This window comes from Eschrichtius robustus, chromosome 5 (genome assembly GCF_028021215.1).
Source record: "Eschrichtius robustus isolate mEscRob2 chromosome 5, mEscRob2.pri, whole genome shotgun sequence".
NCBI lineage: Eukaryota > Metazoa > Chordata > Mammalia > Artiodactyla > Eschrichtiidae > Eschrichtius > Eschrichtius robustus.
In genome coordinates, this window is record NC_090828.1 from 21100370 (window position 1) to 21127824 (window position 27455).

General features: G+C 52.8%; 1 protein-coding gene across 1 annotated transcript; it reads right to left on the bottom strand.

Annotated features, from left to right (window-relative positions):
- Positions 1–853: 853 nt before the first annotated feature.
- Positions 854–26743, bottom strand: IGFBP2 (insulin like growth factor binding protein 2). Its single transcript, XM_068544499.1, has 4 exons — positions 26215–26743; positions 3947–4176; positions 3062–3202; positions 854–1178 (listed from the first exon to the last, which is right to left on the bottom strand). The coding sequence occupies exons 1-4, from the start codon at positions 26639–26641 to the stop codon at positions 1014–1016; spliced, it is 963 nt and encodes a 320-aa protein (XP_068400600.1). The 5' UTR covers positions 26642–26743; the 3' UTR covers positions 854–1013.
- Positions 26744–27455: the final 712 nt, after the last annotated feature.

A 27455-nucleotide genomic window follows, 5' to 3' on the forward strand; every position in this document is an offset into this window, starting at 1 on the left:
CCCTGGAATTGGCCGGGGCTGAAGGGGCCAACAGAACCAAGCGGGCAGAGCTCTCACACAGAATCGTGCTTCAGAAATAGGGCCCACTTCTGTGCCTGGTTCCCTAGTCCCTCGGCACTGGTCAACACGTGCTATTCTGGGGCCAGACAGCTCCTCGGGCCCATCGGCGAGCAGGCCTGGATTCTCAGGTCACAACAGCCCCACTCCTTTTCCTTGGGGGCTGAGTAGACGTCTCCCTCTGGGCAAGGGAGCTCTCCTTGACTTCAGGGGCCAGAGGATCCCAATTCCACTGTTTCCCTGCTCCCTTTCTTCCTCTGCAGTGTCATCTGAATGTGAGAGAGAGAAAGAGACACAGGCTCCACCCTTCCTCCCCCAGGGCCCACCCAAGGGCAGGAAGGTGGCCAGAGCCTCAGCTGGGAGTCCAGACTCCTAGGGCTGCAGTGGAGGCTTCCACCTGGATTCAGGACTTTGAGTTTCCAGAGCCCCTCTTCCTGCCCCATCCACCTCATTGCTGTGTTATGAATGGAAAATCGAGACCGTGCCTGTCCTACTTCCCCACGAGTCCAGCCAAAGCTGGAGGGAAGGAGGCTGGTGAGCCTCGAGACCTCTTTCCCACGGGAGCCCCAAAGACTCAGGCAAAAGACACATGCTTTATTTTTCCTTCCTTTAATCTTAAGCAAAAGAGACACAGGGGTTCAAAAATAAAAATTTCTTTTTTCCCTCTCCCAAACCTTTACCCCAGCTCCGCCACTGCAACTACCCCCTTCCTGCCCAGCAGGGACTCGAGGAGGGAGGGTGCAGGCATCTCCAGCTGGGAAGGGGGAAGGCGGGTGGGGGGGGGGGGGGGGCGGGGGTGTGTGTGCTGAGCTCGGTGCTGGTCTCTTTCCAAATATAAATACACGTGTCAGAACTCCTGGAAAATCCTCCCTCCACCCACCACGCAAGCGCTCTCCTTGCTCTGCCAGCTTTGGAGAGGGGTGGGGGGCGGTGCCAGGCACCGGCTGGCTGTAGGTTTACTGCACCCGCTGGGTGTGTACCCCGCGAGCCCCCTGCTGCTCGTTGTAGAAGAGATGACACTCGGGGTCCCCCCGGATGGTTGGGGCCCCCTGGATCAGCTTCCCGGTGTTGGGGTTCACACACCAGCACTCCCCACGCTGCCCGTTCAGAGACATCTTGCACTGAGGAGAGAGAAGAGGACATGGAGGACACCCCGATAAAACGGAGGTCTCACCAAAATGCAGGCTCCGTTCGTGAGGTCTGGGTGTGCCTGCAATTCTGCACGGCTAATAGGCTCCAACGTGACTCACGCTGGTGCTGCTGGCCCAGGGACCGTGCTCTGGTCATCAGCAAGGCTGCTGGGGATGCCTCGTGATGGAAAGACTCAGCCCCCATCCACGGGGAGGTCCCATCCAGCCGGGGACCCAGTGTACTGGAGTTCACTCGTAGTGTGAGGCGGAAAACGCACATAAAAGTCAGTGTTAGCTCGGGTCCTACTATGTGCTGGGCGTGGCGTAAGCAGTCATATACGCTGCTCATTTACAGTTCATATCTAACATACACTCATTTAATCCTCTCAACCACCTTGTGAAGTAGGTACCATTACTTTACCACTTTAAGGACGATCAGAAGGAAGCCCAGATGGGTTCAGTAACTTGCCCGATGTCACAGAGCTAGTAAGAGCCACAGCTGAGATGCGAACCCAGGCATTCCCCTCCCAGGATCCCTGATCTTACCCATAAGCCAATTCCTCTTGCAAATCCCCGTTTACCATAAGGTTCAGAAGAAAAGAAGATCACTATTTCTTCTTCTGAGCTCCAAACGAAGTAGCTGGCTTACATTTAGAGGGCAGGTTTATGAACAAATAGCTTTTAACGTTAGACTGCTATTTCAAAGGGCAAGATGCCTGGGCTGTGAAGGAGATGGGGAAGTGAGACACCCCCCCACCCCGGGGGATCAGCAGAGCCCCGTACCCCATCTCCTGGCTCTGCACACCCACCCTTTAAAAGTCAGTTCTGACTTCCCAGTAGGACCACCAGGGGAGCCTTTGAAAAATCTGGTGCCCAGAAAGCACCCCAGACTCACAAAATCTGGATCTCTGGGGGTGAGGCCCGGGCATCCGTATTCTTTAAAGCTCCCTAGAGAAGCCCAGTGTGCAGCTGGGCTCAGAACCTCTGCTGGAAAACAGAATGGCCGGTGGAGTCCACACCATCTCAACCCTTCTCTCTGCCTTACATGAAACGCGCACAGACTTTTTCTCCCTATACAAGGGATGAGCTGGGGGAATTGAGCCGTGCACTAGGTGAAAGGACAACTGACCATGTTAAACAGCCACTAACAATCATCACTACAAACTCTATGTGGTTAAGTAAACAAAATTAATAATGATAAGGGGAAATATGCATACACACATAGATCATTAGAAGGCATATGAACAGAATGGAAAGGGGAGGAAAAAGGGCTCCTGGGTGTTTTACTTACACTTTCTACATTTCCTCTAATGTACTGATAACACTGTTCTGTTACCGTTTCTAGAAATATTTCAAGTGGCGATTCTCCACCCCTGATTCTCCTCCATCCCATCCCCTGAGATACTTGAAAACCAGAGAGGCTGCTTGGTCAATGGTTTAAATCAGTGATTCTGGAAATGCCGTCCATGGATCATTAACATCCTCTGAGAGCTGGTTAGAAACGCAAACTCTCAGACCCCGCTCGACCTTCTGAATGACAGTCTCCGGGGACGAGGCCCCAGAATCACCTGCAGGTGATTCTAATGCTCAATAAAAGTCAAGAAGCACGGGTATGAGGCGCTATTTCTCCTCCAAGAGGCTCCCTCCTATCCTGGACACCAAGCGCTGCTGGCAGGTAAGCTGGGTACATGGAGTCAGGCTCTGACAAGCCTGAAGCCAAGAAGAGAAGCCCCGCCCCCGCCTTCCTTGGCCTGGCACCTGGCATCCCCACCCGCCTCCTCACAGAAGACTAGGTCTCCCGCTCAGAGGCTTACAGGTGGTGGGGCAAGAACAAGGCGCACCCAGGGTCCGGGGCCAAGGAGATCCTCGCTCACCTGTTTGAGGTTGTACAGGCCATGCTTGTCACAGTTGGGGATGTGCAAGGAGTAGAGGTGCTCCAGGGGCCCCCGCTCGTCAGGAAGGCGCATGGTGGAGATCCGCTCCAGGACCTGGTCCAGTTCCTGCTGGCAGGGGGTCTGTGGGCACAGGCACGCGGAGAGGATGCTTAGAGTGGGTACAGGCCCGTGCTTCTTCTGAAGGGACTTTCCCAAGGCCACACAGCTAGCTGGTGGAACCAGGAACTTCTGACACCCAGCCCAGCAATCTTACTACCATATGATTATGCTCTACCGCACCCCTAAAGAAAGTCACCTGCATATGAGTATTCCCTCCTCTCCTCCATCTGTGTCAATGGCTTTCAGGGGTCAAAATGGGAGCTACTTGCAAATACTGAATTCAAGTGGCTGCCTCTAGAGTATCTCTACACCCACCCAGTGGCCCAACCTCCATTCCCTTCCATAAACCCAACCAGGGCCAAGACAGCAAAGCCGAGCTGGAAAGAAGAAGAGGGGCAGCTGAGTGAGGGCAGCGTATTGCAACAAGAGTGGGCAAGCTCAAGTGGATCCATCTATATCTCTAGCATCCATTGTTTTGCCTGTGTCCCGAAGCCAAGCAGAAACGTGGAGATGTTAGAAGGAAGGGACTTCAAGAACCCATATGCAGAGCCCATTTCACAGCCAAAGATACTGAGCCCTCCCCCCAAAGAGAAACTGATCAGCCTGAAGGTCACTGAATATGTCAGTGGCAGAATCAGAAAGGAAAGTGCTTTGCCCACAGGCACACAGGACATGGATCTCATCGGGGGGCCCACATCCCCGCTTGCTGGGACACTCCCTTTGCACGTCCTCCCACCCCTCCAACCAGACCCGACCCGCTCTGACCCTGGCAGGTGGCGGCCGCAGCTTCTTGGGCTCCTCCAGGCCGAGGTGATGTTTGCCACCCTTGCCCATCTGCCGGTGCTGCTCTGTGACCTTCTCCCGGAACACGGCCAGCTCCTTCATGCCCGACTTGAGGGGCTTCCGGCCAGCACCACCTCCACCTCCCAACAAGTTCATGTTCCCGTCCACGTGGTTCTCGACCAGGCCTCCCTCAGAGTGGTCCTCGCCATTGTCTGCAGAGAGAGGGAGGGAGGAAGAGCTGCAGGTCCAGTTTCCAGAGAGGTGGGCCCTCCAGGGACTATCTGGACCCCCTGATAATGACAAGGAAGGCGATGACTAACATCTAAGCAATGGTGCTAAGTGATTTATGTGGATGATCAATTTCGGTTTCACAGCAATGAGGAACACAATTAGCAACGTCCCCCAACTTCCATAGACGGAGAAGCTGAGGCTCACGGAGGTCAATTTCTTGACGAAGATCACAATCCAGGATTTGAATGCAGGCTCTCTGACTCCAGAAAAATGCCAGGGTCACCTACTCTGCTCTGCCTCCACCCCAGGAGGTCAAGGGGGAGGATGGGGGTGGGGGAGCAGAGAGGCACAAACGAAGGATGACCATGTGGGCAAGGCTCTCACCAGGGAACGGGTAATGTCCATCACTCTTCCCTGAAAGACCTCTCAGATTCACCCACCACTAACTCCCCGTTTAAAGTCTTCATGATGTCTGGTCGGAAAAGGCATGGATCGGATGAGCTTTTAAAACTCATGCCACAGAGATCACTGGGCCGTGCTGTGTCTGGCGGGGAAGTGAGGTGGAGAGCCACGTTGCCACCAGAAGAACACAGCGTCCAGCACCCCCCCCGCCATCACTCTTCCTCTGCCCTTCTGCTTCCTCCTCTCGTTGCCCTGACGCTCCACTCCTACGGCTGCTACAGCACCATCCCGGGACCCTGATTTGTCTCCTGTCTGTCCATGCATGCTGCCCCACCCCTCATTACATCGAGAGCCCCCAGAACAGGCACAATGACCACGCTGTAGTTTCATCTTATCACAGGGCACGTAGCCTCATCCAGATGTCTGTCCAAGGACCATCCACTAAGTCTTTCGACTTTCTTAAACCTCCATCCAGCCGGCAATAGGGAACAGCTCCTATGGTGCACACAGCTTAGGTGGAGGGGCCCTGAGAGCAGCCCTCCCCTCCCACAGTCTCACGCAGGCTTAGGCACGTCCAGCCAGGGAACAGAGTGAATGGTGTGGAAGGGTCCTAACCAGGGTGACAATTTCTGGCAAGCTCTAGGTGGGCCGGGGCGCAAACAGCCCCTCGCAGACGCAGCAGCAGGGCCAACAGGGTCTCAGACCACGCTACCTGGAGCAGCCCCCTGCAGGGCTCAGGGAGCACGCAGGGGGAGTTTCCAAACAAATCTTGCACATTTTCTCTTCCCCTCTAATGCACCTCCGAAAACTTACAGCCTGGATAACATACCCGAATAATGGCTTTCACAATATTTCTACACAAGGGTTTCAGGCGAGGCGCCTAGTACTTGGCAGTCCTTTCAGAATTCAGGCACAGTGTGGTGGGCTCAGGGGGGTCGCTGTCCTGGGCATGCTGTATGGTGGAAAGAGCTGGCCCTTACCTGTAAAAGGGGGCCCATGATACCCCCTCTGGATCGTGAGCTTCGGTGTTCGCTCCCTCACCAGCTAAGGTGTGGGACCCTCTTCCGTGCCTCGGGGAGCCAGTGCCTGTGGGACCAGGCACCAACAGGGTCCCTGGAAACGGAGGAGTTCAACAGAGGTTTACTCCCATCCCTCCCTTCGCACTAGGCCTGACGCCTGGTCGGTTCTCACTAGCTGCAGCATCCGTTAGAACCAGGCACATTATCTCCAGACTGGCAAGCGCTGGATAGGAGGGCGGACTCAAGTTGAATTCCAGCTCTGCCACTTTTTATATCAGCTGTATTTCTCCTGCATATAGATCCACACTGTGCCTCTGTTTTCTTAACCGTAAACTACTGGATAATAATAGTTCCTACTTTACAGAACTGCTGAGAGTATGTTACAGGTAAAGCCGTTAAGATACAATGTGGAACACAGAAACTCTATGCCCTGTTGGTGGTGATTACTTTGACGACGATGATGATGATGCCGATGATGATAGCTGACTCAGTGACCTGCTACCCCTGCCGTGTGGAACCCAATCAAGAAGCAGGAAGCAGAAGAAGATAAGCTTCTGAGCCTCAGAACAGCAGTCACCACATTCATGCATTGTAAAGCCGTGATGCTTTCCTCACAAGTCAAGGAAAGTCAGTGCATGAAGAACCTTGACGGTTCGCAGTAGCACTGGTCAGATAAGCCTGGTTTCTGCATGTCTGGTTTCCAAGGCCACCGCAGAATAAAATCAACAAAATTAAAAGGAGAAAAAGGAAGGCATGTGGTCAGTGGCGAGAAGTATCAAATGGCAGGGAGGAAAGAGGACAGTAAAAAAAACTGAACGTAAGAACTCTGGGGACATTTAGTGCACAGCAAACAACTCCACAGCCATTGATGACCCCTGAAAACTTCTAGGTTGTGTGGCCTGAAACAAGACTAGTGTTGATAATACGACCTTGGGGCATCCAAAAAGGAAAGGGGTAAACATGACAAGTATTCAGTATTAAGAAAGATGTCTATCCAAAATTGTTAAACTTTAGAAAAATAAAAATTGAAATATTTAAATGAGTAAGCCCTTTGAAACCCGGAAAATTTTTCTCTAGAATGGCTATTTCTCCAGGTGCTCCGGGTAGCCCAGATTTTATCATAAATAAACCAAGCGCAGACTAGATCCTGTTCCAGAAGCCCCAGCACCACCTGCAGGGGAAGGCTGGTTTGAAGCATCTGCCACCAAGTTGGGTGGGAGTCCTGATCCACCACGTTCTACATTCACCCGCCCCAAACTTTCCTCACCCACCCTGCCCTCCCCTTTCTGTCCTTGAAGCTGAAACAGCAGAAACCCAGAGGCCCCAAGAGAAGCAGTCCTGGTTCCCTGGCTCAGCTACCGGCCCGGTTCCCCTGAATAGGGGCTGGCTGCAGCTTTCCCCTGGGACTGGTCAGGCAGCTGAGGCCAGCCACGAAGAAGATCCCACCTTCCTTGTTCAGATACCAGAGGTAGAGGGCAGAAGGCTGAAGGAGAGGCTTGCGAGAGTCTGAGATAGGCCTGGCAAATAAATAGGATGGGCTGATTCAGGTAACCCTCTATCTGCTTAACATTGACCTTGAAGCATAAGGCAGATGTTGGCACAAATGGGGGGGGGGGGGGACTCATCTCCATCCTCACCATCAGTTCTGCCATTTCCATCTCTACAGTCTTCTCTGCTTCTCTGCACCTGGACCTGGTGACACAGTTTCAGGCTCCCTGTCCTCTTCCCTGCAGGCGCTGGCCCGGGGAACACAGGAGGAAGAGAGCAAGACGCCTAGAAACGTCCTGCTTCCCCGGCTGCATTGGGAACCATGCAGGATCAAAGGGGAAAAAAAATGGGGACCTCTGGGTTGCCCTCGCCCAGCCCCTCGTACCTGAGTTCACCCTGGGCACAACAAGCCCATCCTCATCGTGCCCTGCCCAGCCTGCTTCCTGCCCACAGTGACAGAGAGAATCTGTGGAGACCTCAACACCACTTCTGCACTCGACGCCCTGAGTTCTGCTCACAAAGTAATTAGACAAGGGCTCTGGGAATTTCCCACCATTTCTGGAACCATCCGCTCTGCTGTCACGAAGCCTGTGACTCTCAGAAGCTCACCGGGTTCCTCTCTTTTGGGGGCAGGTTTGCCCGCCTGCCCCGAGGCTTAAATTAAGACAGCCCGTCTCCACTGTGGCTGCAATTACACGTTCTCAGGTTGAAAGAGAGCAGGATGGCCCACATTTAGTCCTCTTCAGGAACGTCTTGGAAGGCTCCACTCACCAGAACCCAATGCCTGGAACATTCTCGGGATCAGGGTCTCCCAACCCCAGCACTACTGTCTTTGGGACCGGAAGATTCTTTGTTAGGAGCTGTCCTGTGTAAGACACCCAGCACCATCCTGGGCCTCTACCCACCAGATGCCAGCGGCACCCTCCCCGAATTGCAACGACCAAACACGTCTTTGAACATTGCCAAATGGTCCCCAGTTGAAAACCACTGTTCGGAGTTAGAATTGATCCAGAGGCCTGAAGTTCCCGGCCCAGTGCTGAGGACTCCCAGCCTCACATAAAGCAGATCTGAGCTCCACTGTATCCCCTCCCTCGGCTAAGACCCCTCCACCACTGTTCCATCACAAGGAACACTTCTGGCCTATGAGTCTTCCTTCTTGGTGGTGGTGGTGAGGACCCCAGAGGACTCTTAGCCTGCTGACTCCTCTTCCCTAACTCTCCCGGCACTCGTACCACTGACAGGGGCCAAAGAAGCATCCTTTGGCTGAGCCCTAGATGTCAGCCCACAGTTAACGCTCAGAACCAGGCCCTCTGCAAGCTCTGGAAACACTGGATGGAAGAGAAGGACACACAGATTAATGCACGTTCAGGGCTGCAGGCTCCAGGCAGGGCTGGTCTGTTCATCAGGCACAGCGGGCACAGTGCCCAGGGCCCTAGGAAATGTTTTCATTTCTTTTAAAATCAGAAGAAAAAAACAAACTTTTAGGTCAAAGCAAACGTCTTCATATAACACTGATATGTCTGCAGTTATAAAATACGATTTTATAATTTTTTTGTGTTTGCCCACAAAGGCAAACATGTCTGGGGCCCCCAAAAGTCATAATGCAGCCCCACTCCAGGTCCCAGAAGACGGGGCTCAAGTGGGCAGTCCTATCCCAGAAGGACAGAGGTGGCTTCCTGTCCTGAGATGTCCCTGACCGCTCTGAGCGGAAGGTCAGTTTCTCCACCCTCACGGAGGCCATCTGGGTTCAAGGGTATGTTTCATTCCATTCCTTTATTGATCTCATCATTGCCAACGAAAGTGCCAATAAGATGAGGAAATCCATGAGCCTGGTCTGCTGACGCAGGTGCTGACACCCCACATCTTGAAGTGGAAGCCCAGGACAGGGAAATGCAATTGTTGACTGGGTGGAGATCAGAAAAGACTGTAGGCTGAGAAGAGCCTTGATTCCTTGACTGATCCTATTCCCAGCCAAAGAGGTTCAGGGATTCAGCCTCCGAAGTCTGATTGCCTGGCTGAATCCTAGCTTTACCACTGAGCTGTGCAGCCCTGGACAAGTTACTTAAGCTCTCTGTGCCTTCACTGCTCATCTGTAAAACACGCACAAACAGGATCCACCTCCAATGGGTGGCAGGGAGGATTCCGAGAGCTGCTGCACGCATACACAGTGCCGGCACAAGGGGCTAGCCCTCAGCTGCTTCCTTTGCGTTCCACACTCAGGGAAGCACCCATACGGCACCGCACCCTCACACTCTGTTGGACAAGGACATTATCACACGTTACCAAGTTCGGCCCATACGTTCTCTTATAGGTGACAGAGCAGTCCGCAGGAAAACATTCCACATGGAGAACTCCAGCTAAAGATGGAATTTGCCCTCAGAACAAAAATACCAAGTTGCATTTTTTCTCTCTGCCTAGGAGAGTTCGGTTCAGAATAATATTTATTAAGCAACCACTTATGTATGCAGCTCCATGGGCTACAGTGCAAAGGTCCCTCTAAGAGATGGTTCTTAGCAACCCAAATCACATAAATGGAAAAGCCTGCGGGCTTAGAGATGACTGACAGGGATCTCCAAGATTCCTGAAGAGATGTCCCTGTAAGGATTAGTAAGCAGTAGCTGTTCTCTGCCTAGTGACCCAGGAAATGGGTCAACGCTGAAGAAGGGAGTTTCCCAATTATGTACAGAAGGTCAAGCTTTTCCAAAGACAAGTGGGGGAGATGATAGAGGGAGAGTAGAGTCTTGTGGGAGGCTTGAAGGGCGGGGAGAAGGCCCATCCTGCCATAGGGGCACTGCCACGCCTTCCCACCTTACACACCTGGAGGAGAGCTGAATGCGAGACAGATGGACCGAGAGGACATGGACGAGGTGTCCTATTTTACAGACAGCAAACCCAAGGCCCAGAAGGACCAGCGCCTGGGTCCACGAGGAGGACGCACACCTCTCTGCTGTCATCAGAGGTGCTCCACGACTGGCCTGGGGTCCCCGCACTGCCCTGTGACCTGGCCTTACTAAGCTAGCCAAGCAGGGCAGCTGGAGGGGGACGGTCCAGGAGCAGAAAGATGCCTACTTCTGTGCACTGACACTCTGGCTTTAAAACTTAATTTTGGCACAGTTCTTTCCCCCGCAGTGTCATCTGGCTTGACTGTAGCACTGACAACCTTACTCAATGGACGAAGACCCTTTGTCTCATGAAACTTCACTTTCTCCTACTGTGATGCTCCGACCTCTGCTCCATTTGACAGTTGGCAACTCCTGATCTACGGGAGACCTTAGAGCACGCTGAGGAAAACAAGGCTTAAGAATCTAACAGCAACCCCCTACCCCTTCCTGCTTACGGTGTGAGACATCTGTCCTCATGCAGGCCTGGTGAGAAAAGGAGACCTTTTCCCAAAACCATCACACATCTTCATAAGAGGTTAATACATCTCCTTTCTTTCGTCTTTTTATTCTGAAGAAACCCTAGCCATTTTCCAACCTTCTCCTCTGTCTATCTCATGATTAGTTGGAAATCTAAGAGCTGAGGGCACCACAGAGATGATCTAACCCAACCCTAAATCCATCACTCCCTCCAGTGAACTCACCTCCTTCAACAGGTAATAGCATTCCAGGCCCTTTGAGAATGGATTCCAAGTAACAGGCCAGGGGAACGCTGGCTACTTTCCTGGTTCCACCCTGGCTGGGCACAGAACTCACATGGCTCCTTCTTTGTTGATTTCTCCCAAAGTGCACTTAACCTTGCCATATGTTGGGCAAAAGAATAAATACTAACTACCATCTTCCTCCTCCCTCCAGGACAACTTCTCCACTAACATCCATGGCAGTGGACAATTCATTCACAAACTCGAATGGGCAAAGAACCCCAGGAGTCAAGAGCCCTGAATCCCAATCCTGGCCTTGCCACTGACAATTCACCCGTGATTTTGGCCAAACCCTTTAACCTTTCTGAGCTCTAATGTCTTATGTCTGAAAAATGAGAATAATCACCCTACCAAAGTGAAGGCTGCTACTTAAATAGGCTACAGCATTAGTACCACTCAAACTCCCAACGTGGGCAGAATCAGGCTTTGGAAGAAACGTGCAGATGATCTAGTTCTTGAAAGAGTAAATGAAAGGTGCATTTGTTTGGTAGGGGGGAAGGGTGGGTGATACCTGGTCTGCAGAACGGCCAATGCACAGGGAGAAAAATGAGTTATAAGAGAGTTCTGCATCGACATCTTTCTACATCTTTCTTCTAAAGCTTGATTCTGTTGATTGTATAAATTCCATATGTTGCTAAACATCAAAGCTCTCTGCCATCTGATGAAGTCCTCGGGCAAGGGTGGATTTGCCAAAATTACTTTAACTTTGCTTATAGAATTTAGGCGAAGGAAAGATGGGAGGAAGCCAGGGAAGAAAGAAGGGAGAGAGGGAAGGAGGAGAGAGGGAGGAAAGACAGGTAGAGCCTCATAACCGCCGTGCATGCACAGGTGAGGCAGGGTTCACAGGTAAACGCACCAACACACAGGGGAAGCAGATTTTGTTGGAGAGGCTCTGAAGCCAGTCCCTTTGTATGGGTGACTGTGCTCACCTAACTTCACCTAGCATATGGCCACTTTGTTCAACAGCACACCCCACCCAGAAGCCGGGGTGGGTGATTCAGGCCTTGCTGGGAGGTGGGGGAGTGGGGGGACGTCGTCGGGGGCAGAAGTTAGAAACGGGTGGGGTAGGAAGGGGGCCTATTTGTTAATTTTCAGCTAAGGTTAAACCTGAAGTCCTTAGTCTCTCTGGGGGAGAGACACCACGTGCCTTCCTCCACCTGTTTTTAGCCTGTCACAGGCGGGCAGGCAGCAGCGGCCTCTCACACTGGCATCCTGAGTAGTACGTCCGTGGATGTCTCACGTGGTGGCATTCCAGCCCAGCTAATGACGTTCCTGGATGGGCCATCTACGCCCTGCCAACCCCCAGCTTCACTCCAAACTCCCTTCCCATTCTCTGAGCCCCTGCTCCCTGCTAGGGAGCCAGCTAAGCAAACCTGACGTCTCTCAGATGCCACTTCGTTCTGGGAAAAATCCCTTCGGCCACAGACCGGTAGCTCCTCAGTATGGTTCTTGAACAAAAGGTCTCCTCTCTGATGATACCCACCGCCCACCCGTACATAAGGACACGGCTGTAAACAAGCAGCTTCCTCTGATGTTCTAGACCCATAGGTCCCACAGGTGATCGCATCACACAAGGGCAGGAACTGGCTTTTCTCACCTTGAGACCATCTCCCTGCACCGACAGCTACCACAAGCCCATCACCTAGCTAAGGGCTGCAGAGCTGGGTAAAGTCTGTGCAGTGGGATGGCCAGTAGGCACCCAGCCCCATCCTCATACAGGGAAGGAACCGCTACTGGAGAGAACGGCGATGGTGGACAACAGGAGGGCAGAGAGGGCCGACTACCTGCCACGCCATTCTGAGCCCTTTTTGGATTTCCTTGGGAACACAGGCTGTTGAGCTCGAAGCCTTGGCCATCCGGTTCTAGTGTGGCAAGAAGGGCAGCACTGGCCGGAAAGCCAGAGGCCCAAGGTTCTGATCCTGACGTTACCGCCAGGCCTGGGATTCTGAATGATGCCAGGCTGGGTGTTTCAGATGTACAGGCCCCGGTGTGCTCAGCTGTAAATTCAGGGAGTCAGACCAGGCAAACAGTTCCCAATTGTAGCTGTTCATCAGAAATCATCTGAAGAGCCTGCGAAAAATAAAGTCCTACACTCCAGCCCCAGAGCTTCAGAGACAGCAAGCCTTGGCGGGGGGTGGGCAGGAGGGGTCAAGGACTCTGTACTTTTAACAACCGCCTTCCAGCTCAGGGCCCCATTCCTCTGTGATTCCTGCCTCGGTTTCCTGATGAATTTCTTGGTGATGAGAGAAAAGGCTTCTATTCAAGAGATACGGCTTCACATGTACACTTTGCAAAGACGAAGCCTCGTAAGCTCTTTGCACCCACTGACATGCGGGTTCAGAAACAGACACGTGTATATGCTTGGATGCACATACAGGGGCCCTCCTCGGCCAAGCATCATGGAGGTTTCTAGAGCATCTCTCATCGCGGGCTCCCCCTCGAGTGACCAGAAAGCGCAGGGCCTCCCTGCCTCTGCGCTCTCCAAAGGACTGCTTCATAAAACACCAGGGTCATTCCTGGAATTGCCAAGACCTGGGGAGGGTCAGGGCTGAGGCAGACAGTTTGAGGAAACAAAAACATGCTCAAATTCAGCCACGGTCCTCTGGGGTTCTGTGAGCCAGGCTGTCCTTGAAGAGCCAGAGAAATTGATATCAAGATGGTCAACAGCACTATCCGCTTTCCCTCCTTTCCGTGAGCCCCCAACATCTCTTGTCTGGTTCAGCTAAAGCCATCTGAGAACCCGGCAAGGGGACCTACCTGCTGAAGGCCCACGTGAGCGGAGAGTGTGCTTTGGTGCAAACCTGGACCAAAGGCTTATGGGAAGAGTGTGCCTGGCCCAGTAATTCTACTTCTCTCTGACATGTGCACAAAAACGTTCATTACAGCATCACTGTACTTGCCAAAAGCTATTAGCAATGGGATCTACTTCTCTCTGACATGTGCACAAAAACGTTCATTACAGCATCACTGTACTTGCCAAAAGCTATTAGCAAACGGGATCCGAAAGCCTTTCAATAGGTGAATGGATAAATAAAATCAGTAGGGTAATACAATGGAATAATATACAGCAGTTAAAAAGTATAGCTCTGACCTGCGTCTATCAACATGGGTAGATCTCAAAACCTAAAGGGGACGGGGGAAAAGTTGCAGAATGAAACCTTTTATGTACATTTTCCATTATCTCAGAGAATGACTCTGAAATATTGGTCATTCATTAGCAAATCTGTTTAGCTAAGAAAGAGAAACACTAAATGATGCTAGTGGTTGTCTCTGGGGAGGAGGAACAGGGAACAGGTGGCTGGTGGGGAGGGCCATCAGCGGAAGCTTAAAAAAAAAGACTTGAAGTAAAAATGACAACGAAATATCAACCGTTCCCAGCTGTGGGTGGTAGATTGGCATTATTACATCATTCTTAGTATTTCTCCGCATTTTTAAAGTTTTCTTTTAAAAGAAACTCACTCCATCCACCTCTCACCCTCCTTGTCAAGCAGGGGTATCAGTAAATATGGGTGCCCCTTGAACCCCACTGGCTGGAGGAGGACCAAATCACAGTGACATGGCCAACCTCAGTGCCACTCTCAGAGGCCAGTGTCGCAAGAGCCACCTGCCTGCCAGTCGGAGACAGACCACAGGCTCCCGGCCAGGTCTGCGCAGCATGAAGAACTGGGAAATGAGTCAGAGGAAAGACTCGAAGAGAGTGGAAGCGGGTCACAGGGTCAAGGAGGGGAAGATGCAGGAATCAACACTCAAGGGCCACTCATGCCCAATGGAAGGGAAACAGCTGTTCTGGCTTCCTAAGGAGCAGGGAGGTAGCAGCCTTAAACCGAAATGGGAGAGATCCACGTTAGAAACCACCCAAGTTTCATAGGAAGAACTAAAATGAGTAACAGATTGCAGGTGGAAAAAAATTACACACCTTCCTCTGGTATCGTTCGGGAGGAAGGAGGATGGACAATATGGCCTCCAAGTGTCCAAAGGCCACTTGATTGAGTGGATGACGGGCATCCCTGGGCCAAGCACTCTTGTAATTGGACTCAGCTTCCTTCACAGCCCTGTAGCCTGAGTGCACTGGCACAAAGCCATGGGTCCATGCTTTTCCTTCCTCCTCCAAAGGAGGGAGCTTCTTGAAGACACAAACTTGTACTTAGCTTCCATAGAGTGTAAAACAAAGTACACATCATGAAAGGAGGGCAGGAAGGGAGACATTTTGTGTGCTCAATTTGCCTTTTTGGAAGAAAGAGATTGCGCTTTCGTCTTCCAAGACTGGAGATTCTTTTCCTTCTGTGACTTTATCCACCAGAGAGGGGTCCCATTATTTCACATCAAGATCTTCCCAAGAGCCTTGGTCAAAAGGCTAAAACAGCACCCGTTTACTTAACATGAGATGTATCTACATCTCTACTGACTTGGTTTCTTCTTAGATAATATCCAACTTTTTCAAATGCTTTTCTTGCTCCCCTCCAGGATCAAACAGCATGTGCTGTGGGAGAGGGATAGCTTGGGAGTTTGGGACTGACATGTGCACACTGCTCTATTTAAAACAGATAACCAGGACTTCCCTGGTGACTCAGTGGTTAAGAATCTGCCTGCCTATATAGGGGATACAGGTTCAGTCCGTGGTCGGGGAAGATCCCACATGCCACGGAGCAACTAAGCCCGTGCGCCACAACTACTGAGCCTGTGCTCTAGAGCACATGAGCCACAACTACTGAGCCCACATGCCACAACTACTGAAGCCCGCGTGCCTAGAGCCCGTGCTCCATAACGACAGAAGCCACCGCAATGAGAAGCCAGAGCACCGCAACGAAGAGTAGCCCCTGCTCGCTGCAACTAGAGAAAGCCCACTCGCAGCAACGAAGACCCAACGCAGCCAAAAATTAATTAATTAATTTTTGAAAAGGCTATCTGTATAAAAAAAAAAAATAGATAACCAGATTTCCCTGGCAGTCCAGTGGTTAAGACTCCATATTTCCAATGCAGGGGCGCAGGTTAGACCCCTGGTCGGGGAACTAAGCTCCCACATGCTGCATGGCACGGCCAAAAAATAAAATAAAATAAAATAGATAACCAACAAGGACCTACTGTATATGTATAGCACAGGGAATTCTGCTCAATACTCTGTAATAACCTAACTGGGAAAAGAATTTGGAAAAGAATAGATACATGTGTATGCATAACTGAATCACTTTGCTGTACACCTGAAACTAATACAATATTGTTAATCGACTATACTCCAATATAAAATAAAAACTAAAAAAAAAAAAAAAGCATGTGCTACAGGTGGTATGATAACTGTATCTGTCTAGAGTCAGTCTCATAGCTTGTACCTGTGCTCAATCAATGTTTAAACATTAGGAAAGCTGACTATCCAAAGAGCATTCCACTGCTCTCTGGCCTAGAGCATCCTGCTATATTACTTCTTTGTCTCATGTTTCTGGTCTCTCCCTCACCATCTAAGCCCCAGAGCAGCAAGAGTGGTTAGGAGAGAAGAAAGGCACTGAGGGAACAGAAGCATGAATTGGAGAGGAAGGCTACTTCCCTCTACCAGGACCCACATTCAAACAACTGTCCCTGCACTCAGCTCTGATGTCACCCCACACACCAGCTCCCACGGACCATAAACACTGGGTCCCACTCACCTCTCTCCTTCCACCCTCTCCTTCTGCCAATTCTTCTCCATCCCCAGACGGCTCCCAGATATCCCAGGCCTGACAAATTGAACCCAGGGGATGCAAAAAGAAACTAAAAACCTGCAAAGATGTCCAGGATTGCCGGCCACACTCTCAAAGCAGCACAAGAAGTGTCTTGAATATAAATAAGTGTCTTTAAATAGGTCACCATGCTTTCTTTTCCTTCAACTAAAAGTTCACTAATTTTGTCTGATATAAACCTGCAGCACATCAGTTGTCTTCCTTGGTTATGCCCTCTTGGTTTAGAGGCAGCAAAGGAACCAGAGATAACTAGCAGGGCCTCAAGTAAGAAGCCTCCCCTCAAGGGGCATGAATGGACCTTGGTCCGCGGTCAGCCATGGTAGAACCACAATGAGTAACAACGGCACCAAAGGTCATGACTGCCCTCTGGAAAACCCTCCACCACTGACTCCATTCTGGACTTTCCAAAGCAAAGGGCAGCTGTCCAGGTAAGCCACACCCTGTGGAAGCAGCCACACTTCCTTGCAGGATTCTTAAGTGCCCCTTCTTAATAAACTTGGCCAATCAGCAAACAGCTAAAAAAACCAGCATTTGCCTTGTTCTGTTCTGTGTGTTGACATCAGAGGGAGAAGAGAGGGGAAAGGGATCAAAATCAGTACGACTCACCTGATTCTCTGAGTTTCTAACCCTGTGCTAAGTAGTCTGTGTACAGAACTTTGCTTTATCATCAAGCAATCACATGAGGTTGATAATTTCTTATCACGCTTGACTAAGAAGCCATACGGTGTGAGGCCAATGGCACAAAATCACGCAGCAACAGCAGAGCCAAAACCAAATCCCAGGTGGTTTAACTCCATAGCTCTTAACCAACCAGAATGGCATTTGGTCATTGGTATCATGGTAAACTCCTGACCAAGACCTTGTAACCCCAGGGCTTCCTTTCTACTGTTCCCCATCACCTTGTCTCTTCCCATCTCCACAGGACCCTCCCTCATCTTCCCAGGGAAGGAAGCCATCAGTCATAAGCCAGCGGCCCCCACCCAACCTCAAAAGCCCTTAGGATCCAGTAAACCCATTCCTCCCCACCCCCCCTTTATCTTGCCTGACACACCTCGTGCCAGTGTCGCTATAGAAACCACCCAGCGTTATCAGGCAATTGCAAGGGCAGGGCCCAGGGGAACTGTCATTTTCATTTTATCTTGGCCTCAGGCACTTTAGAAAGCAAGTTCCCCATCCACAGGCAACTTGGCACCTCCATCCAGAAGTCAAGACAATAGACCTAAAAGAAACTTCCTGGGGAGTTGCATAAAGGAACATTTTTGAGAAGTTATGCCTTAATTACTACCTCCCAGGGAAAAGGAGCTTTTCCAAGCAGCAGTATATAATTCACTGCTTCTCTGCATGTGTGAGTCTGATGGAATGGAGCTCTGGAATGAGAATCTGGAGACCCAGACTCCGTTCTGGTCCGTCCATTCTGGTCTGTACTTGCCTTGGCATTTGAACCTGAATGCGGCCTTGATTTCTTCACCTGTCAAGTGGGGAGAATCTTGAGGCTAAAACAGCTAGAAAAAACAAAAAACCTACAGTCAGACTTCCCTGGCGGTCCAGTGGTTAAGACTCCGTGCTTCCAATGCAGGGGGTGCGGGTTAGATCCCTGCTCAGGGAACTAAGATCCCACATGCCGCTCGGTGTGGCCAAAATATTAAAAAAAAAAAAAAAAAAAAAAAACTACAGGCATTTGGGTAGAAGTAGACAATATCTAGAAAAAAAGCAATTTTAATTATGCTTACGTATTCTGTCATTTACCCTTTAAGGCTGACCCTTTGCTCACTGCACCCCTACAATCCAACTCAGATCACTCCAGCTAGAAGGCCCCCATCTCCTCGACCCCTATCAGGAAGGAACCCACGAGCCTCCCCCCTCCTCCCCAACTTACCAAGGCCTCCCCGGGCCAGTGCCCCTCCCCTCAGGGCTTCCTCACCCGCAGAGCTCAGTTCCTTGAATGAACACAGGCTGACACACCTACACCCGTCCACTAATTAGAAACCTCCCCAGGCTCTGCTCGGGGCCAACTTAACCAGGGCCTGTGGGCCAATTCCCCAGCCCGGCAGCTGGAGGTCTGCCAGCCCCTGCTCCCTTCTCCCCAATCTTCACTCCTGCCCTGCCTCCCAAGAGCCAGGAAGAGATGTGGGGCTGGTGGCCAGAAGGGGCCCCAAGGGCTGCCAAATGCCCCCCTCCCCCCCTACAAAAAAAAAGGGGAAAGGAAACAATTCCTCACTGCAGTCGACTCAGTATTTCTTTCCGGGGGAGCCGGCTTTCTGAGCAAGGTCTCCCTCTGCGTCCTGACTGACACCCAGGAGCTGAGCCAGCCCAGATCCTCCTTGGCTTTGTTAAGGAACAGGAGTGGCCCAGGAGGGGGAGGGGAGGGTCGAGGATCAGGAGCCAAGTAGGGGGAGGGACAGAGGGAGATGGTCCATTTTCCAGTAGGAAAAAAAATCTCCTATAGCCCATCCACTCTATTCAGAGTCGGGCAGAGGGTAAGGGAGGGGGCAGTTACTCTGGAACCTGAAAGCCAACACATTTCTCTGGACCCACCACCCACTCTGTAAGGAGAGCTTTGCCTCTCCTCCCCCCTCCTCCCCACCACCACCAAGGTCCTCAGAGTTTAACAAGACCGTCCACCCCAGATGCCCAGTGGCAAACGCTGTGCTTTGTCCCTATTGTCCTGGGTTTAACCACAAGCATCTGCTGACCCCTGAAGACTCAAGCATCCAGCTTCCCTGCTTCCTGGGGCCTCGACTCCATCAGATGCTTGACAACAGACACTGTGTCATGTCATCGTGGCCAGACGGGCCATTCAGAGGGCTTTCCGGGACCACAGGTGGAATCAGACATCAGGAAGAGCCCCAGGGCCCAGAAAACACTCCCCCATGCCTGTTGAGAACCCCTCAGGCCCCACTCCACTGGGGAGTGAGGTCAACGCTGGAGACGGCATAGTAAGAAAACATCGCTTTTTTGGATAGAACATCCAGTTTCTTTGCCAGGATCATGTTCAACTTTCTGGCACCCTAGGCCCAGACAGGATGGACCTGAAAGCCCACTTTCCTGGGGCAGGAAACGGGCACCATGGGGTCTTCACTGGCTGCACTGACAATACAACAGCTCACCCGGCACACGCCCTGTCTACCAAACGTGTTAGGACACACTGGTTCTGACCCTCTTCTGCTAAAGCCTGGGTCCTAGCAGGTGTCCTGCGGAGGCCATCCGTGGAGGAAGGCGCTGCCCACCCCTGAAATGTGGCCTCAGGGATTCCCCAGTGCTCTGAACTCCAGCAACTGGAGAGCTGGGTCCTAGAGATCGGCTGGCAGGTGAAGGCAGGACTCAGCTTCTGGGTGCTGGTGTTCTTCCTAATGTCCAATTCCACCTGTCCCGTTTCTGAGTAGCAAGGCCAGCAAGAGTACCCAGGGTCAAACTCTGGGGCCCCCTCTGCCCCCCACAGTCCCTCCACCCCCATTCGGGCACTACAGTGAAGCTGCCAGAAGAATGGTCAGCTCCAGATCCTAGCGCACGAGCCCTAAAGAGCACCACCCAACTTATCCATAAAACGTGCCAGCCTTGGACGTCGGGCCATCTGCTTATTGTCAATTGGGTTTATTCTGCATTGAAAGTACAGTTTCATTACCTTTTCCACAAACAGCTCCACTACCGTCTGTCTGTGAAAATGGGTCAGAGGTATGGATGCTTCCATTTTATAAGTGGAGAGATGGAAATCAAGTGGCTCATTACAGAAAAAAACCAAAAAACACCCAAGTGCGGAGACTTTTTATGTATTATCTATCTGTACACACACCACATGCGCGCGCACACACACACACACACACACACACGCAGACGTGACCCTATGAAGTTGGCGCTATCAATTCCTCATTTACAGATAAGGAAACTGAGGCTCAGAGAGAATATATCTCTTGCCTCGGGTGGCAAGTACGTGGTAGGAAACTGGGTTTTGAACCAAAGCCACTTCACACCAGGATGAGGCCCCTTAACGCCTGGTACAACCTTCAGAGACAGGTGGCCTGCCTGACACAGCCAGTCCGGCCTTTGTTTTAAAGGCCGCCTAAGTGTCAGAGAGGAGACGTCGCTTGCCAAGATTAAGGCAGCTAAGAGAACCTACTACGTGCCAGACATTTTGCATTATCATAGCTGACCTCACACGTACCCCATTTGAGAAATACAGTCATCCCCATTTCACGAAAAGATAAGACCCTAGCCCATCATCACTCAGGTTCTCAGAGATGGGCCTGCATTGGAACCCAGGTCAATCTTCCGGCAAAGGCCAGGCTGCTTCCACATTCGTCCACTGCCCACCAGCTCTTCTCTCTAGAGGCCTGTCCTGGAACCCTTCTGCCCCTCCTGACTACTGCACGCTGGCCGCTTCCATTTCTGAATTCCCCAAGTTCTAGGACTTGGGCCTCTCCAAAGAGTCAAGGCAAATAACTGAACGGTGGCCCAAACATCACCTGCACGTGGCAGGTGTCCAGGAACAAACCTTCTGGCTGACGGGGGTCAAAGGTTTTTTCCGCCAGCAGCCCGCACTTACTAGCTTGGTCACAGAGGCAGAGGGGTACAGAGGAAAAGCGGCCAGGTTAGCCCCTCACCTCACTACTTAGCTGCTCAGGTGGCCCCTCCATTGAGCCCCAGAGTCCACACCTGCGGAATGGAGGTAAAAAGCCTCCCTCGCAGGGATGCTGTAAGACAGGAGACAAAGCAGGCAAAGAAGCAGTTCATACCAGGATGAGGACAGACGGGAGGCTGCCTGCCATCTCAGCGAAATGCTGGCCAGAGACAGCAAGGAGAAGCAGAGGGGCTCCAAACATCTGCCAACCAGATCGCCAGCGCCCTGGCGCATTCGAAGTATAACCTCGCTCCTCTGTGCCTTGGTTCTGGCAGAAGCAGCCCTAGCAGGCACCCCCGCCCACGAAGCCCAGCCCCAGCACTGCCAGTCAACCGCCCTCCTCATTTAAGGGTCAGATTTGGTTCAAGCACGCCAATCCCCAATCACCTACGTGGCCTCCATCTACTTGGATCCCTGAGGAAGGCCGGACCAATCTATTTCCCATGTCATTTTCTCAAGCCCTGACCTCCTGCTTAGCAACCAGCCAGGTGTGCTAGAATTGTAGTGGGAGAAGCATGGGAGAGAGAGGAGAACGGTCCAGAGTGGGTTGTGAAGACAGGATGGAGAAAGCAGAGGAGGAAAAGGGGAGCTGGGAACACAGAGAAGAGAGAGACTAAAACTAAATGCAGTCCCTGGATATGCAGTCTCTTTAAAAAATAATGATAATGATAACCAAGCCTTTTTTTTTTTTTTTTTTTTTTTGGTACAGTTTTGTAGTATGTGAGGAGGACCAATAACAAAACCAAACATGGGCACAGCCTGTTCATTTTCTACTTCTCCCTCATTCCCTTTAGCAGCCCCTGCCCTGCCCACCCCTTCCCGCCCTCGGGTACTCCTGTCCTGCATTTCATTAGAACCAAGAATTTTTGGAACCTGCTCATATCAGAACTTAGCAATTGTGTGTCCCATTTTCTACAGCAGAGAAGAGCTAATCTGAGAACCGAGGAGAAGCTAACCTGATAAATGGGCTAGAGAACAGCGATGCTCTCAAAGTCACCCTCAGTGTCTGACAGCTGGTGACTGAACACACCCCTACTCTCAGGCACCTTGCAGGCATTTCTGTAGGAATTCTTTCCCCCAAAGGAATGATGTGCCTGAAAAGTTTATTTTAAAGCTCAGTGCTAAGGTAAGCTAATAGTGAGAACCATCTAAGCCTCCCTTTTCCCTTTGCCTGCCAGGAAACTCAAGGGTCCAATTAGGCCAAGAACCACTGCATAGATAGACCCTCATGTCCACAACAGATGGGTTTTTCTTTCCCCCCTCTCCTCCACCACCTATTCTAATTCAGAGACTCCTTACCTCTGGTTTTATTTCTGTAAGGTCTTTAGACACTGTTAATAGGATTTTTTTTTTTTTTTTCTCAAAGCTTCCTCAAATATCTCATCAAAGGAACAGATGGGGTCATTATCACTACACATAGGGAACGATCTCCGTGAACACTCTGGATGGGAGTGGAAGGTGAGCAGGGAGACTGCGGGCAAAGACTCCAACACTGCCAGCCTCTGCCTAGTTGGTTCGGGACCTGTGGAGTCACACCCTCCAGACCAGCCCTGCTTCGGAGGCCACAGCGCACAGAGCCACACCCGGCTTAATCCCTGTAGTCAAGGAACTACAGGTCTCCTGTCTCCCCAGAGGGACCCAGAAGCAGCAGTCCTCCAGTCCCCCATCTCCGCTTCCAACACACTCAGGCAGAGCAGCTTAGCAGAGCTAGTTCTGGGTATTCTGTCTAGGGCAGGGGGTGGGGGAAGGTAGTGAAGCTAGCAATCAGTGACAGTAGGTCCCACTCATTCCCCAAGACTATTTTACGACTTTGAACTCAGTATGCAAATTTATGCAAGACAAGATGCAAAGCAGTGCTCTGAGCCAGAAGTCCCGTTGCTTTTTCTCCCCCTTCTTTGAAGCTGCGCTGAACCACTGTAAATCAGCCCTCGCCTCTGCCCCCCTTTATGCTCCCCCAGCGACTGCAGATGCAAAGCCTCCCCAGGCCCGCCGGCCGGCCGGCCGGCCCACCAGCCCGCCGGCCCTGGGACTTTGAATGACTGCACATTTCTATAGCACCTTTATAAGTGCAGCGGGCCAGACGGCCACTTGGGCAGCTCCGCCCCTCGGCATAATCCCCGGCATTGTACACGGAAGGGAAGGAGGCAGGGGAGATGCTTGAGGGAGCCAGTCCGGCCCGGCCGAGGCCCTGAATTCTGAAAGGGCCCGGATTGGCCCAGGCCTGCTTCCTTTTCTTTCCCTAACATTTCTAGGCACTTCTGCTCATGCCACCACTAAACACACCCACACATTTCTCAGGTCCAGACTTCACGCAGATCTCAGGGTCCCCCTCCTATTTTTCTTCCAGGCCCACCCACTCTAAGCCCCACACCCCGCAATCCGCGCCTCCGTCTGACTTCTGGGTTTCTTTGAATCACCCAGTCCCAGCCCATCACCCCCATGGGATGCAGGCTCAGCACCCGCTGATGTGCCCACCCCCACCCCCTGCATCCCAGCCATCCCCAGGAAGCCAGCAACACAGCCCCTGAGTCCAGGGAACAAAGACAAAAGAGCTAACAGCAAAGCCGGAACTGCTGGGGTTTGCTGCCTCGAAATAAGAGGGTATGTTTAAAATTCTCAAAAGCAACCTGCTCAAAGAGGAATGCAGGCTGGGATGGGGGGGGGGGGGGGTCATTCTTCAGAGGGGGGAGAAGTGGGAGATGAAGAGGAGGCGGCAGCATTCAGTGCTAAGGTTTCATCCGGGCCACGTCCTTGTCCGCACACCCCACCCAACTCGGACCCCCGCAGTCCCCACGCAGCACCCCAATCCCCACCCTGGCTCAAGACCCTCTCCTGCACGGGAGCCTCAGAACTCACCCCTCTCTCTCTTCCCTGCACCCCAGCAAGCCCAGGCTTCTCCCCCCAGTGCCCCCTTCCCCTCAGCCCCCTTCCCGCCTCAGACACCCTGCTCTTAGCACTTCTTTCCAGGGCACCCGCTCAGCTTCCACCCACCCCCAACCTTGGTGTCCCCTCTTCCCAGTCTGGAGCACAAGAGAAAAATGCGGAAGGCGGCTGTCTGGCCGCTGGGAGCAGGCTGAGGAGGCAGCTGGGGCTAGCTGGCGGAAAGGAGTCCCATAACCAGGCAGAAAATCCACAGTGACATTCTTCCCATGAACTCACCCCATTGTCCCCGAGCTCCCCTGACGACTCCAGGGAGGAGTGAATGGGAGAATTCCCAGCATCTGTTCCCTTCTGAAGACCCTAACCTGCCTCTGGGGGTTGGGAGGCAGGAGAGTTGGTTTTCAGGCAGAGAGTGAGAGGAATGAAGAATGAAAAAACACCCCCAAACAAGTTTTTTCAGGGACACAACCAGGCTGGGAAGGTTAGGAAGGACATGTGCTACGCGCTTGGTTAGAACAGTCAGAATCCAAACGAGTGTATGAACGTGGAGGCCTTTTGAACAAAAGTTCACCCTGCTGAGGGAGATGTTTAGTTTGTCAGAGTTCAGCTCAGAAACCACAGTACCTCCCCGGTGGACCACGGGGTGCTAGGGGGCGAAGGAGGAGGAACGCAGGACTGGGGGGGATGGGCACCCCCAGTGAAAGGACCTTTGCTGAGTCTTTTCCCTTTTACTCTTACTTTCTAAGAGAAGCTGGAGGAAAGGGTTAACTTCGAGGCAGGCTAGGGAGGGAAGCAAGCCGGAGGGAGAAGAAAGGGACTTGAGGGGTTCCGCTCAGAGGAAGCCCTAACTTGCTGTGCACTCAAGGTCAAAATGCGACAAAGAAAAGATTTCAACTCTGACCCCTAATTGTATTCCCAAGGAGAACAGGGAAAAAAACAATAGCAGGCTGAAGGAAGGGGGGCGGGGGGTGTCCGGGGCGGGAGGGGGCCAAGGACCGCAGAAGCTGACAAGCAAGCAAGAATTTTTCACTTTTTCTTTTCTTTCTTTCCTTCTTTTTTTTTTTTTTTTTCCTCTAAGTTTGAGAAACTTGCTTTTTAAACAACAGCAGCAGGCAGTGGACACATTTCACCACTGTCTCCAAGAGGAAAGAAAATAATTACAGCTTCCTCCAGACCACTGGGGCAGGAGGCTTTTGTAATTTAAAAAACAAAACCGACAACAAAAACAACAAACAACAACAACAACAAAACCAACACGTGAGAGATCTTTAAAGCCTGGTTGTGTCCCTCAAAAAACTTGTTCGGGGGTATGCGAGCTCCGTACAAAGAACCTCAGGGCCCCCATTCTATGGGACAGGAAGAGCTCCCTCAATTAGGATGGGGGGCGGGGGGAGGGCAACACCTCGCTCCGGTAAGAGCAGCTGCGCCCCGGCCCAGGCATCCTCCTGCCGGACGCCCGGGGGCCCAGATGCTAAACTGAGCGGCCTGGCTGCCCCCGCCCCGGAACGCAGCCGGCGACCCGGCTTAAGTTACAGTGACTCAACGAATGGGGTCTCTTCCTCGCCTCCCAAACGTCCCTCTCTTATCGTTCCACCCAACATAAAAGCAAGAGCCTTCTTCGTCCTCTCTGTAAAATAGCAGCGTTCCTTTTTAATCTTCCCCCTAGGCAGCCCACCCTACAAAGTACCAACAAGTCCTTTCTTCTCACCTCACAATCCCAGAAGGAAGGGACCTCAAGGCGCCGCTGCCTTCTCCTAGCGCCCCCTTCTCACTAGAGGTCCCTGGTGTCACCGGTACCCGCCAGCCTCAGCCCCCGGCGGCGTCCTCCACCAGGACCTCTCCAGGAACCTTCGGTCGGCGGTCACCAGCTCAAGCGGCGCCCTAAATAAGCCTCAAGCTCCTACTCCCAGCGATCCGACCGACACCCTCCTCCCCAGGAAATCCCCCCTCCAAAAAAGAAGTCAGGGTACATTCCACCGGGGAAGCCTATGGTAACAGGGATGCCTTCCCTCTCCCCATTTTTCCCCACCAAATTAGTAGCCGGGGATCTTCCGCACGCTCGAACTCCAGTTCCCCTCCCCGGGCCTGACTTTCGGGTCCCCCCTCCCAACAATCGCTCAGCGCCGGTCCAGGACTCCGCTCTTCCTCCGCTAAAACGGTCTCTGAGGTTCCGCCACACATTCCTTCCCTCCAGAAGGGCCGCCAGCCAGGCTCCCCCGCTGCCCTCCAAGTTTCTCCGAACTAGTTGTCCCAACCAGCGTTACCTGCAACCTGCTCGGGGCTGGCGCTGTACTCGGCATCCCCGTGCTTTTCGCAAGTGCCCTCGCCGTGGACCAGCGCCCGCAGGGGCAGCTCGGAGCCCGGGTGGGGATAGCAGCGCAGCCCCTGGCCGCAGCGCGGGGTGTACACGCCGCACCGCTCGCCCTCCAGCCGGGCGCACACGGAGCAGCAGCCGCAGCCCGGCTCCCGGACCAGCTCGCAGGGCACGCGGGCGTCGCCGGCCGGCCCGGCCTCGGCGGCGGGCTGCGCGGCGGGCGGGGGCTTGCAGGCGGCCAGGCTCTCAGACGTGCAGGGCGGGCAGCGGAACAGCACCTCGGCGCGCGCCCCGCGGCCGCCGCCGCCCGCGCCCAGCAGCAGCAGCAGCAGCGGCGGCAGCAACGGCAGCGCGGGGCCGCCCAGTCTCGGCAGCATGTTGGCGGCGGTGAGCGCGACGGCGGCGAGCGAGCGGGCAGGTGGCGCGGCCCTGCGAGCGCGGGAGCCGCCTCCTCCGCTTCTTTCTCCTCCCCCGCCGCCGCAGCCGGGTCCTAAAGGGCCCTGCTTCTCCCCGCCCCCTGCCTTCTCCCCTCCCCCTTTTGGAGACCACCCCCTTCCCCCGACACTCCCGCGCGCGGGCCTCTGCGTGCGCGCACGCCCACTCGCCCATCTCCACTTCCTTGCATGCTGCGTGGGTCCCCTACACCCCCTGGCCTCTCTCCCTCCACACCCTTCTACCCCGGGCTCCCTGACTCCTGGAGGATGAGAATAACTTGGGGCTTTGGGTAAGATTGGCGCGGGAGTGGACAAGAGTGGGTGCTTTTGTCTCCTGTTTTCGGTTCAATTCGGAAGGACTTCGTTTGCGCGCCTCCCATGTGGCCGGCACTGGGCTCACTGCTGGAGGGAATGCAAAGGACGTCAGACATGACCTTCAAGTAGATTTCAGTCCCCTCCCAGCAGTTCCCTCCGTCCTCGGGTCCCACTGCTGACGTGTTGCTTGGGACAGTGACTTAGGAGTCAGGAGGCTGTTCACATCCTCTGGATCAGCCTACCCCGAACAGCCCCTCTTAGGGACCATTTCAGTTTCTCAAGCCTGCAGGCATTTGTTAACATATAAGTACCTGAAATGCAATTTCTGGACACTAAGAAACCTCCCTCCCTCTCCGCCTACTCTGCTCCACCTCCCCCCACCAATAATCCCTTGGGGACCTGGGCCTCCACCCACAGATCTCGAGGCATTTGCTGCAGGACA